This window comes from Rhinoderma darwinii, chromosome 5 (assembly GCF_050947455.1).
Source record: "Rhinoderma darwinii isolate aRhiDar2 chromosome 5, aRhiDar2.hap1, whole genome shotgun sequence".
Taxonomy (NCBI): domain Eukaryota; kingdom Metazoa; phylum Chordata; class Amphibia; order Anura; family Rhinodermatidae; genus Rhinoderma; species Rhinoderma darwinii.
In genome coordinates this window covers 336,022,928-336,037,415 of record NC_134691.1, presented here as the reverse complement: position 1 = coordinate 336,037,415, position 14,488 = coordinate 336,022,928, and the positions used below count along the sequence as shown (strand labels likewise).

Here is a 14,488-nt window from a genome sequence, read left to right as displayed (position 1 = left end):
TAAATCTCATATCTATCTTTTTTTCTATCTAGATGACATTTGAAACCACTGAAAACAGCACAAGTAATATAAATACTCTTTTCAGATGCAGTTGAGCTCATCTCTTCAGTCAGCATGGGGCTGATGATGAGAACTAATTAGCCAGTAAATGCTTGTGCACAAGAGAGGGATCCTGATTCCCAAGCAACAGGCCTTGTGTTCTAAGTGTGCTTGACAACTTACCTTTACAACTGAAGAACAAAAAATAAAATGTGCTTCTAATTTTACTATGTACTGTACTTGAAATATCTTGTCATTTGAAGAGGTTGCTGGATAAAGATACCAGGTTATAATGTCTTATTTTATCAGTAGACTATAGAGTACATGAGAGGTGATACAGTAAGGCAGAGCCATGTATATGGCGCTATTACGGAGGTCCACGGAGTCCCTGCAGCTCAGTATTGTGGAGTCCTTGCACGCTTTGTGCCTCCATATGGAGCCTCACCTATAGCTGCCTTATTATGCCTCGGTACAGTTCAGAGACTGTGAGGCTCCGTAATTTGATAGTGTTCATGAGCCTTGAGTCTTCATGGCAAGAAGATTTTGCTGCATGGGAATACTGTCTTCCTAGTACTTGGAAGCTTCGGCTTCTGAATCTGGAACTGATGTCCTGAGACGCAACTTGAAACTCCTGGGCACCAATGCAAAATCTGTAACAAGGTCCTCTAACTATCACATATCACTTATGGTACTGCCCTCTTCATATGGGGCAGAGGGGCCTTTTGCACCCCCTAGAGTTATGCCCCAGCTGTTGTCAGCTTGCAGGGGCAGCATCAAAGCCTACCTTAGCTGAGAGGGTTCACAATTCTCCTTTGACAGATTTTTGCAGTCAGTTAAGAGATCAGTTGACTATCTCACTTTAAGTGATGTCACTGCACCTGCAGAGTGATGTCACCAATCCTAGGCCTACTGTATTTTAGTGGCAACAGAGGACATCAGGGTTTGAATGTGGTGCTGCCTTGTTCTGAAAAGCTGTCATGGTGACATTAAACAATAAGGGACAGTTCACATCAGCGTTCACTTTCCGTTTGGGCATTCCGTTCATCTGTTCCATCAGAGAAATAGATGAACGGAAAGACAAATGGAAAGTATTGTTTCTGTTTGCAATGCCATTGATTTCAATGTTTTTTGTTTCAGTTTGCCACCGTTACGCTAGGTTTACGTTTTTTTTTCACGGAAACAATAGCGTAGTGAACGCTGATGTGAACAGGCCCTAACTTCTCAAAATAACTCATATTATGTTTAGCAAATTTGCTCTGCGCCCATAAGACCTCAATTCACTAAACAACACTCCTAAATACTACATCCCTTGGATTTTATTGCTACAAGACTAAGACTTGGTTTAGAACATTTTGAACACATGGCTAGACATATTCTTCTATAGAATCCTCCAGATGAATTGTTCTGAAATGTCTTGTTCCATCCATAAGAACCTTTTTACTTTTCCTCATCCCTCCCTGATGGGACTTATGAATACATGAACTTCAGATGTATATGGAGGACAAAGTGGACTAAGAGTTGTGTGTTTTACAAATTGGCTAGACTCAAAGTTTTCGAGGTTTTATGTGGTGACAATTATATGTCTAGTGATCAGTGCTGGAACGGGCTGCCATCAATGAGGTCTAATAGGGTATTTTTGAATCAACCCATAAGAAATATACCCTAGTGGCAAGTGATTGGCTCCAAAGACTTCTCCAAATGGGGTTGTCTTCTGCTGGACATTTGGAGACCATTATTGCATTAGAGCCTGGGCCACTGGAGGATCCCCTGCTACTCTGTTGGCCCAGTCCATTACTGGATTTCATATACATTGTCAACTGGCTATCCAAGAGACAGCTAAAACGAAGAAATAACTAAAAAGAGATTCATAGGAGGACTTTGTTTTATTTGTGGCCATCGATTTCTATAATTTTCGTCAAGTATTGATTATTTGGAATCAGTATTCAATAAAACGTATTTCCATATGGCCAGTTAGTGTTACTACGCATTGAGTGAGTCTCCGGCAATATTAGCCGATGTAAACGGGTCTCAGTAGCATGAACCCATACCCATCGGCAGTCCCGTCTAATGGATGTCCCCTTTAACCTATTTCTATAGGAACGTTTTCCATGTTCACGCCCGTTTCCTACAACATCTTCTATGAGATGTTTCATGACCTTGAACAAACACAGGACAATCAATATCATTGTATTACTTTCTATGAGATTTATACGTATTTCTGGCCAAACCCTTCTTCTGCTCCAGTGACACCAAAGGTCGAAAGTCAATGCCTCTTGTCACCAGTTCTGCTTTCTATAAACAGAATGAACTTCTTTGGCTGGTAAATAACTGATGAACTCACTTAGCAGTGATTATAGATTTTCTCCAAGCCTCTTTACACCACAATTTGCTTTTGATTCTTAATTCAAGGTTGTCTGGTGGGAAATGTTGCCAACATTTTAGCAGTGAACGTGATGCCAGCTGCTCAGTGAAATCTTTATTCAGAGCGGAGATTCTTGGGTCATAATTCAAGCTGATTTGAGAAGTTTGCATGATATATACTGTACTTTACAATCCTTGCCTCGTAAAGATTTTCTTTCCCTGTTTGACCAATTGATTGGACTAAGTTAACTACAACGAGAGAGAATAAAACAGTTTATAGATGTATTACTCAACTGCCTTCACTTCATGAACAGTCTTGCTCAATTGTGCCTGCAGTAGTGCCACCTGTTGATATCACCAGCAGATGGGTTCCTTAAATCCTACTTTTTCGGGAAACTCCTGCCTGATGCTTTGTCCCACCAGCAGTTTGGCGACATGATACCTGATTTGGAGCTACATCTGACTTCCGTGGTCCTGGACTTCTGGGGCATCTGGCTTTGATTTTGGCTTCTGCTTGTCCAAAGCATCTTCGCTGCTCTGTGATGTTCCATTACGAAGCCTGTCCTAATGCTTTTTTTGTTGGCCACACATATTAGATCAGGTTAGATTAATGTTACCCTGCCAATTTCAGCGGGACCAGTCAATAATCTAATGTGACTGTCCAGGACTTTAGCAGAAGCGTAGTCCAGTGGTTGAATTGGTTAGGCAGGAGGGTTCAAACACTAAGAGTGATCAAGTAACAGTCCAGGTTTGGTACATAGATAAATAGCAATAGGTAGTTATGTTAGGCAGAAATGTGGTCAGGAAACAGTCCAAGTTCAGTTCATAGAGAAACGGCAATAGGTAATTTCATGAGGCAGAGACGTGGTCAGGAAACATTCCAGGTTCGGTACTTCGATAAACAGCAATAGGTAGTTACGTGAGACAAGGCTGTGGTAAGGAAAAAGTCCAAGTTTTATATACAGATAAACAGCAATAGGTGTCATGATCAGTGAGTATGTGGACCCACTAGGCCTCACTGCCGTAGTGGAGTAGCAGCTGGCCAAACAACAGTCCTAGTACAAGAGTACCTTTAATAGTCCAGACAGTAATAGAGGCTCGGCATAGATGAACTTGTAGACACCAGACGTGGTGTATATCAGCAGGCGTGACCGGTGGCACAACAGGACTCCTACAGGTTAAGGCACAGAAACAAATATAGCATGGGATACAGGATACAGGTAGTAGGGCACAGGAACAATGGGAACATGATAACACTAAGGGACCATTTGCTAAGACTAACATGGGTAAACACAACAACGCTCAGGCAATGAGTGAAAGGGAAGAGCCCTTTTTATAGTTCAGGGGGATCATAGGCTAATTCCAGATCTTACTCATGTATGTGCACTGGCCCTATAAGGCCGGACGTGAGCGCACGCACGCTACGGGAACCAGTGCAGCGATGCGGAAGTGAGTGCCGGAGTCTCTCAGGAGGGAGATGCCGCCCAGCACTCACTCGTCCATGGCCACAGCCATTGGGGGGGCAGGTAAGAATGACGGTCCGTCACTGTGGACGTTGCAATAGGTAATTACGTGAGGCAGAAATGTGGTCATGATAAGTGATTCACAGATAAACAGCAACTGGCAGTAATGTGAGGCAGAGAGGAAACTAGACCACAAGCAGAAAGCTCAATAGTCTGGCAGGAGGTACTGCGAGGTCCAGGATGATACAGGAGCCACAAGGGTGAGACCAATCAAGGCAAGGAATTGGAGTTGAGTATCTAGGAATTGCCTCTACATTATTGGTTTGACATCCACCATTAAAAGGGTTGTCAGGCACGGACAACTGATGACCTATTCACAGGATAGGTCATCAGTATATGATCGGTGGGGGTCCGCCACCCGGACCCAGCACCAATCAGCTTCTCCGACTGCCTCCGGGCGCTGGATATTATTCAGTATTCTGAGCAAAAAGCAGATGTCTCTGACCACTGCCTTGCATCCGTGCTGCAGAACAACAACTCTGCTCCTATTCACTTGAATAGGAGCAGAGCTGCAGCACTGCAGCTGGGCCGCCAGTCCGTGACTGGAGCCATCTGCTCCTGGCTTGGACATCCGGTGCCTGGAGGCAGCCGGAGCAGCTGATCGGTGCGGGGTCTGCGTGACGGACCCCCACCAATCATATACTGATGATTTATCCTGTGGATAGGTCATCAGTTGTCCGTGCCTGGACAAACACTTTAAGGTACATTATTCAGATCAATTTACTAAGTCGAGGTTCTTTTTCGATGAACTAAAAAAAGCAATAAGCCAATTGATTCAACTATTGTATACTATAGGCTAGAAGATTGAGCGAATCCGCTCTCTGATCCTGATTAATTTGGTTCCTACTCTGATGAGGACTTAAGAACTCAATATGAGATCCATATGTACATAATCCTAGAAACATGGTAGCGCCAAACATGTGCATTAATTCTGTGTCTAGTATTGCCGCTAAGCTTCATTGAAGTGAATGGCACTGTTCTGCAATACCACACACAATCCATGGACAGGTGTGGCGGAGTTTAGGAAAAAAGAAGCCATGTTTTTATAATTATGTACAACCACTTTAAAGTAAAGCATGATGGTAAAAAAATAAAATAAAAACCTGTAAAAATAGTCCATGGTCTATGTTTTTACAACCAGAATATGTGTTTATAAAGTTATGGTTATGCTGATCTGCATTAAATACAGAGCCAACCCCCACCCAGTCTTGCCTAATGTCAATTCCACATCCCCCATAGTGCACTACAACAAGGCATGCCTTAGGCACCGATTCAACAGAAAACAGCTACATTCTAAGTGTCGGCTTAAGTGTTACTAAATGTATAAGGCACAATAAAACTTAAAGTGTATGTCCATCTATAGTTAACATACAGTATCAAATTATTATATTTTAGAAAGTTGAGTAACTTTGTAAATACATGACATTACTCATCTTCTACTGATCAGGACTTACAGCCTCTATTTTACAGCCTCTATTTACAGTTAAAGCCTCTATTTTACAGCCTCTATTTTACTCCAGAGCTGCACTCACTATGCTGCTGTTGAAGTCACTGTGTACATACATTACATTACTCATCTCATACTGATCAGGAGTTACAGCCTGTATTCTCTTCCACAGCTGCACTCACTATTATACAAGCTTCAGAGCTGTAATCTTACAGCATTCCGTGCTTGTTGAGTGTCTTTACAGAGTTTTCTTCTTTTTTACAACAAGGAACTGCACAGTAATCTGCTGTAAGGAAAACTAACAAATTCCTTCCTTAATAGGAACTCAGTAAAGCTGTTAGGGGTGTGTGTGTCTGACAACAAGCTTGTCATCTGTTTCCAATAGCAACCAAAAGAATTGTAACTTCAGCTCTGGAGTATAGTACCGCCTGTAACTCAGTATCAGTACAAGAAAAGTAATGTAATGTATGTACACAATGATTACACCAGCAGAATAGTGAGTGCAGCTCTGGAGTATAATACAGGATGTAACTCAGGATCAGTACAAGAAAAGTAATGTAATGTATGTACACAATGACTACACCAGCAGAATAGTGAGTGCAGCTCTGGGGTATAATATAGGATGTAACTCAGGATCAGTACGGAATAAGTAATATTATGTATATACACAGTGACTCCACCAGCAGAATAGTGAGTGCAGGTCTGGAGTATAATACAGGATGTAACTCAGGATCAGTACAGGATAAGTAATGTAATGTATGTACACAGTGACTCCACCAGCAGAATAGTGAGTGCAGCTCTGGAGTATAATACAGGATATAACTCAGGATCAGTACAGGATAAGTAATGTAATGTATGTACACAGTGACTCCACCAGCAGAATAGTGAGTGCAGTTCTGGAGTATAATACAGGCTGGAACTCAGGTTCAGTTAAGGATAAGTAAAGTAATGTATGTACACAGTGACTCCACCAGCAGAATAGTGAGTGCAGTTCTGGAGTATAATACAGGCTGAAACTCAGGTTCAGTTAAGGATAAGTAAATTAATGTATGTACACAGTGACTCCACCAGCAGAATAGTGAGGGCAGCTCTGGAGTATAATACCGGATGTAACTCAGGATCAGTACAGGATAAGTAATGTCATGTATGTACACTGACTCCACCAGCAGAATAGTGAGTGCAGCTCTGGAGTATAATACAGGCTGTAACTCAGGATTAGTGCAGGATAAGTAATGTAATCTAATGTATGTACACAGTGACTCCACCAGCAGAATAGTGAGTGCAGCTCTGGAGTATTATACAGGCTGTAACTCAGGATCAGTTAAGGATAAGTAAAGTAATGTATTTACAAAGTGACTCAACGTTATGTGCAGATTACATACTGTGTATATATACAATTATTAATACCAGTACAAGAAACGTAAAGCTAAATAAGTGCAAATTCACTCAGCGTCATATTTATATTTAATGTGTAACAGTTCGCTCAAAAATTCACACATGCTGTAATGTCTTTTGGCAGCGTTCTTGCCCTTTAATACACACAGACAATATACCCCATAATAAATAGGGCTGAAGAGCCAATACTACTCCAGAGAAAGAACACAACATCAAGGTGCTTTACATTTAACAAGGGCACCTGATGGATATGGTCCATTTAAACTTTCAGAGAAGAACTGGACCAGATAACAAATTTATCATTTGTTCTTTGAGATTATAGGTAAGCCCCAAGGAGTGCGACAAGCCTAAGAAAATCCATATGCAATGGCTAAATAATAGCCCAGAGACTGAGCATGTCTATTGATTACCTTTTCTAGGACATTTAGGCATTAATGGAGGAGAAAAAGCAGAGGCAATGTTTATTTTTATACCAGAATTGACAAAATGAGAGATCATTTTTTTACAAATATTTTTATAGTGAACCATAAATGAACTTACTGCTTTGTTAAGAGCACTAGTCTCCAACCTGTGGCTCACCAACTACAATTTCCAGCATGCCTTGATAGCTGCAGGCACTTAAAGGGGCTATCTCATCACAGATAACCCTTTTAATTGGAGAGCCACAGGGGAGAAAAGCGGATGGCCATGGGTCCGGCTGCCGAGACCCCTGGCAAAAGTCATTCATTAAATTGCCCCAAGCAAACTAAGGATCCATAACCCAACAGATTATCAGCAGCTTAGTCATAGTGTCCAACTGGGTGTACAAAGGAACTGATCAACAAATTGTGGCCCCTTCTATGCCTACCCCTCGTCTCGGCCAGGATGTAATACATTGAAGGCTCAAGCCTGCCAGATCAGGTGGGGACTCCCCTCTATGACGTCCATATGCCCTAATATGGTTGTCATAGAGGGGATCACCTGCTCAGCAAGCAGAAGCTCCAACTCTAGCCTACTCGAGCCATCCATGTGTTACATAATGGTTATTAATCTGATGGGCCAACCCCTTTAGTTTCCTCCTGATACCTTCTATTTTCAGATGGAGGATTACTGAGGTGGGACAAAACTTTACTTAGCTGTGAAGCTTAGCGTTCCTGCTCTTGTTTTGCCAGCAGAGCAGTGGGGGAGAGCTCCTGCTGAAGCCAGTTGCCTTACAGTCAGAGTGAGGTCTGATCTAAGGATTGTAAGAAGGAGAGAGGGTGAAAGGCTGATCTTCTGGGACACATATAGAATTCTTTATATCTTTCTTACAGTTTTTGTTGCAAAATGAGACTGGTTAGAATTATTTAGTCGTCCATATAGGAATAGAAGCCAGATATGACCAACAATTGACTAAAACAATGTTGGTTATTTGCTTGACTGGTCTTGCCAAGGTCTGAATTTTCGAGACCTATGGCAAGATCAGGTGCTCTGAGTCAGGGAACGTTATGCTCTACATTAAGAGTGTCATTGATTCAGATTCTCCCTAAACATAAAGTTGAGTATTTTGCTCGTTACCTTTCTGGTATTCTTGCTCCCCAGCCTCTTTTGACAACAATGTCTTGGGCTTCGTGGCTGCATTAAAATAATATTTAGTATTCACCTGTTTATTCAGCTCATATAGCATCTTACCGTGGAGTAAAGTACAAATCAGGTTTGTAACATTTTGTTCGAGCACTTCAATTAGAACGCAGTTAGTAACCACGGAGAGCTTGTTAGGAACAGTTTTCCACTGGCGCTTAAGCTGGACTCTTCAATTATCAAAACAGATGCTTGCCAAAAGCCACAAGACCAATTTAAAAGTAGAATTAGTTCATCAGCATCAACTGTTCCGAGATATCTCCATAGATCAGCCACGTGAGATACATGGAGTGTAGACGGCTGAATGGAACATGCTCGTCTCTGTATTCAGGGTAATAAAAATCATGCAACTTTCCATATTAAATTCATTACAGGTCTGAGGTTACTCTAAAACCCATGTGGGCCCAGTTTATAAGTTTCTATTAGTTAAGGTGTAAATGCACAGATTTTACTTGTTTTTTTAATTTATATGTCCATTACCGAGCATCAAGTCTGTATTTTCTGAATTGTTTAGCAGTAATAAAAATTAGAGGAGCACTGCAGACAAAACTGTGTTATGCCTAGTGCATAGCCTGAGGGGCGGGGCATGACTTCTCTTGTCAGTGTTTTATAAACCTGTGTCATGCTCCGCCCCCTCAGGGCCTGCATTAGCCATAACACAGTGTATCATTTTGCACAGAGTGTCCCTTTAAAATGAAACCTTCATAGGTTGAGATCCTCCAAACATTCTAATATGGCCCAAATTTGAGCATTTCCATTGCTCAACTACTAGTACATGAAAAATCGACTTTTTGCTGACGTGTTGCAAACTGATCATGTTTTTGTTTCTCCAGTCTATAGCAGTATTTTTAAGTAATATTCCCACGTCCTTCACCGGACTCTGTGGAAAACTTTTTTTTTCCCCTTATTCTTTTTATTTATATATATATGTATATAATTATTTTTTTGAGTGTAGTGTTATATGGACACTGATCACTGTTATAATATGTGTCCAGCAGTCCCTTACTAAATCATATAATATTAATCAAATTTAGCACAGATGGTTAATTTTCTTTTTTACATTGGGCCGTTTGTCCAAGCTTTGGTTTATTTTGCCTTTCTAAGATTAAGGAACCAGGTTTACTGATCAGACAGGTTTTGAAAAATTTTAAAGTAAGTCACGCATATCTCCGTCACATTGATATGCATTTTGAGGTCCTTACTACGGATCTGCGTCACTCCACCATTTCCTCCGTAGAGTAGGTCCAGCTCTCTGCTAGCCCTAAACTCATTTCACCTGCTACCCAATTTTTGTAGGAGAGCAGACTGGACCGAAACTTTACATCCCTTATTTGATAATACGAAAGTACCTCCACAAACCCCATAGCAACTACAGCGGCTGCTTCTATAGGTAGATACATCATTGATTCTATGAGTGCTACAACATGTGATATATTAAACTCAATGTCCACATAAAATGTTATTTTCCTATAATACAATAATTACCTTTAAAGAACCATTGCAGAGTCCAGTTTCAGGAATAGATTTGTCCATCAGTCTTAAAATAGGCAGTCATTTGCCTATAAATAGAAGGTCACAATGAGTAGTTACGTGTTATAATAGCGTGCTATTTGCGGGAATCATTTATTTAACGGGGACATTTTCCTGGGTTAGCAAAAATAATGCATAGAAATGTTCAGATTTGTGGTTCTATTTTCGCCTTTCCAGTTGAACTCAATGTTACAAATAAAAAGCTGTACTCAAGTTGACCGTCTTCACTCAGATACTAAATTACTGTCTATAACAGGGGTCAGCAACCTGCGGCACTGGTGCCACAGCCGGCACACGGGGCATGGTTTGCTGGCACACTTCTCTCTCCTGGTATCCAGCGCCGTTCTGTGTTTGCTGGCGCTGAACACAGGCAGTGAGAGCGGCGCGTCATTATGCACTTGGCGGCGCTGATCATGAGAGAGGGCATTGCTTCATTGTGTTTTTCGCTGCTGGACACTTGGCAAGCACAAAATGCAGCATCGGTCTCTTTCCTAAAGTTGAGTAACCGCTCTGTAAAAGAAAAGTAAGCAAAAGTTGGCTGCTCTCTTTCCTATGAATATCCCCCTAAGCTGGTGTTCAGTAGCCATGGTCTCTCCTTTGTGCACCCTCTAAATCTGGCGTTCAGTAGCTGCTGTCACTCCTATGTGCACGCACCTCAAGCTGGTATTCATAAGCCACGGTTTCTCCTGTGTGCAATTTCCCCTTGCTGGTGGTCATTAGACATGGTCTCAGTTATGTGCACCCCCCCCCCCCAACTGCTTTTCAGTAGCCGCATTCTCCCTTTTGTACACGCCCAAATCTGGTGTTTTGTAGTAGCTGTCTCTCCTATGTGCACCCACCTCAAGCTGGTGTTCAGAAGCCACGGTCTCTCCTGTGTGAAATTCCCCCCTGCTGGTGTCCATTGTTCGCACTCTCTCCTTTGAGCACCCCCCCCAGCTGGTGTTCAGTCCCCTCGTATGCACCACAGATGGATGATCTCTCCAAAAAAATTCAGGGATAATGGTCACAATGAAATGTAAGTTGAATTAACTGATTAATTGGTTTATGTCACATACGTGATAACAGTTTGTGTTATACAACTTTCATGTTGCATGGCACACTGAGTACTTCATCTTTGATTTTTTTTTTTTTATCGTCACGCCATACAAAAACGGTTGCCTACCCCTGGTCTGTAATCATCATGGTCATCATATTCAAATCAGTCTTTAGAAACTGCTATAAAAATAAGAAATATTATGTTATTATTAATATTATTATATTATTATCTGCCGGTAGATTAAGTGTTTTCTTATGTGGCAGAGGAGCATTTGCACCCAACTCAGGCCCACTGTCACCTCCTTACCCTTATAGCTACTTCCCCAGAAATGAGTATATCTTATTTTATGGCTAGTTCAGGTTCATAACTACATTCTCAGAAAATTATCAAATTAAAAGTAAATAAAATAATTAAATAAATGCATAAATAAACATATATGCCAGCTTTAAAGGGTAACTAAACTCAAAAAAACAAACTCTTGCTCTGTTAGACGTTTTGATCGGTGGGGGTCCGAATACGGAGACCCCCACCGATCGCTAAAACGAAAAAGCAGAAGCGCTCGGGTGTACAGACCTATAGACTTTTTTATATTGAGACCAAAGAAGCACAATGCTCACTGGAACATTTCTGCCGCTTCATTTTAGCAATCGGTGGGGGACTTAGTCCTCAGACCCCCATAGATCAAAACTTCTGACATGTCACTATGGCATATCAAACATTTTTTCAAAGTTTAGTTACTCTTTACAAATACACTTTTTTTTATTTTAAAAACATTCTATACGTTGGAATTCTAAATTTGTTACATTTTTGTAAAGACAAGTTTGTTTGTAATTGAGTAATCCTGGTCTCATATTTTTTCAAGGAAAAATGTATAAAAATGTACCCGTAATATTCTTTAGAATTCACATCTCTATAATTTTTCGCTGTTCCCTCGCTGCAGCTATTTGGGTCCCCCCCCACCACATCTCTGTTTATACTTTTTGCGCGATGAAGTGTCATTCATAGAGACAAAACATCCAATGTGCAGGCCAGCCAATCACTGACATCACTCGCAGTAGTGACATCACTATTGTCAACAGGTCACTGCAGTGGGCTGTGATTGGCTGGTCTATTCACATCAGCATGCAAGAGTGTAAAGTGGAGCAGCAGGGTGGGTGTAGAATTGTAGGTAAGTATATTGAGAAGTATATTGAATTTTTTTCTATCTCTGCAAAACCCTTTTAGACCTCATTTAGATGGCCACAAGTCCCAGCCCGACCGGCGGTCTAATGATCCGAATTTGTCTGGACTAGATCTAAATGGTTACACTTTGACAATGTTCACATTTCTAATTTGCTAGTAGTCCTCCGCTAGTTATTAAGTAAAAGTTATAAAGTAAAAGAAAAAAATATATATTATATTGTAGCATCAATAAAATAACAAAAATATATAAAATAAATAAAAGAGAAAAAACAAATAAATTGAAATATAATATTAAAGCAAGTAAAACTTCTTGAACACAATGCCTAATACTCTCATTATTTACTGTGGTTCACAATAAACTGTCCCAAGACATATATCCTGCTAGAGCCCAGAAGGCCCCGGAGTGTTCTCTCTCTCTCTAAACCCTCACTCTCTCAGTGAACCTTAGCTGTATTTACTTTTTTCACGCTGTAGTAAATTTAGTAGTAAGCAAAAGCTAATAAAGAGGCCCATTCATGCTCGTCGATGAACTGTGTCCAATTTTCTAAAAACACACTGGCGCTTTTTATGCATAAGTAGTTTCCAAACTGTCCCTGAGCATTAAAGCGCAGCTCATGGCTCACTTCATAGTAGACGTGTATCCAAGGATTGTGATTAATATGTGGGGTTATATTTTATGGTAATGGTATCGTTAACTTGAGGTAACTTGCGTTTTTATGTATTAAAAGGAAACCCAAGAAAGTAAAGAAAAAATAATAATCAAATAATGTGATGTTTGTTGTTGCTGGACATGTATACAGGATGTGCCCTACTAGGACATATGAAGGTCATAGAGGGGGTCCCTGGTTCAGGTCCCCCATCTCTATAATCAGGCTGGGACGAGATAGATGGAGCAGAGCACTGTTCCCTCTTAACTGTTTGCTTTGGAAATGAGAGAGTTAAAAATTGCACTCCTTGAACACAGGTACAGCTATTATTCTTATTATTTTAAGTTTAAGTTCCTGCGGGTGCGGTGGCCAAAACCACTTCTAAATGCGGTGGGTATGGTACCCAAATAGCCACAGTTTTAGCTGCAGAAATGCGTGGCCATTAACAATTATATTTTCCTATTCCTATCTTATAAGGTATGACATATCGCTAAGGCAATGCCTTCACTTTATGATCTGTGGGAGTCTGACCTCAGGAACCCCCACCGTTCCTGAGAATAAAGGGGCCACAGTGCTGTGCAGGGAACTACGACACGGCCCCCCATTCAGGTAAAAGGGTCTGGCTGCAGTTCCCTTCACGGCTCAGACACCCACTGATCAAAGGGGCAGGCATAAAAGATGGGAATAACCGTTTAACTTTTTTGGGGGCTTGTAGTTTAGGAGCCTCCGTTGCAGATTCTGTCAAAAATCCCAGACAAAATAGGGCATGCAGCGTTATTTTCTCTGGTAGATTGACGGAAAACGTGATGGAAACCCAACAGAACGCACTAAAGTTAATGGGTTTCACTGGGCGCCATTGGTGTCCGTCATGAGACAAATCCGGCCCTTCAATTAATCTAGTTTTTTTGTTCCTATGATGGAATGTAAAAACGGAAGTAACGACGTAGATGTAAACATAGCCTTAGAGGGCACACTGGAACATAGGGCACATATATGCGAGGCACGCTCCATCATAGTCCATGCCAGATACTAGATAGACCTAGCTGTTTCTATATATCCCTGTATATTGACCTGTATGGAGCGATCTGTGTGCATGTGTGACGTCCACTCCGTTGATCTCCTCTTTTTGTCCTGGTCTGATTATTAAGAAGGAATAACACAAGTTCCACTTCTTGTGATTTTTTAGGGTCCAAAACACTTGGCCTCCCACCGATCTAGGATCTATAATCTATCCTATGGAGAAGTAATTAATGTTACACAGGAAGGCCCCTTTAATAAAACTTTCAACTAAGTTTTAAGTCAATCCTATTTGATGCACCAATGTCAGGAGGATGTAGGGAAAGCCAAGCACAATTATCACTGCCCTTCTCCTGATGTTTATGAGAGTGACAAATTTCTAGAGGAAGAACAAGACATTAGATGCAGAAAAGTAGCACAGAACATCTGATAAAATTTGTTGTATTCACCTCGTCTCCAAATCCTGATGATGTGTCCATACACAGTGATATTCAAAAGTCATAGATGGAAAACAATTATTTTACACTAAGATTATAATGACTATACTATATGTGTGAAAAATAACCCACACAACTTTTTTCTTTATTTTTCAGAATGAAGAATAAATTTTGGTATTTTGAATTCGGCACATCTGAGACCTTCTCGGCAACTTGCAAAAAACTACACGAAGCAATTGAAATAGAAGTAAGTAGAAATGTTGTATATATCTTAT

The 14,488-nt window shown here is 40.9% G+C and overlaps 1 protein-coding gene across 1 annotated transcript in view; it reads left to right on the top strand.

Moving 5' to 3' along the window:
• DGKB (diacylglycerol kinase beta) overlaps window positions 1-14,488 on the top strand; it is a 396,795-nt gene that overhangs the window by 279,636 nt on the left and 102,671 nt on the right. The window contains exon 23 of the mRNA XM_075827771.1: window positions 14,370-14,460. Within this exon, the coding sequence (XP_075683886.1) occupies window positions 14,370-14,460 (91 nt within the window). The remainder of the gene's footprint in view (window positions 1-14,369; window positions 14,461-14,488) is intronic.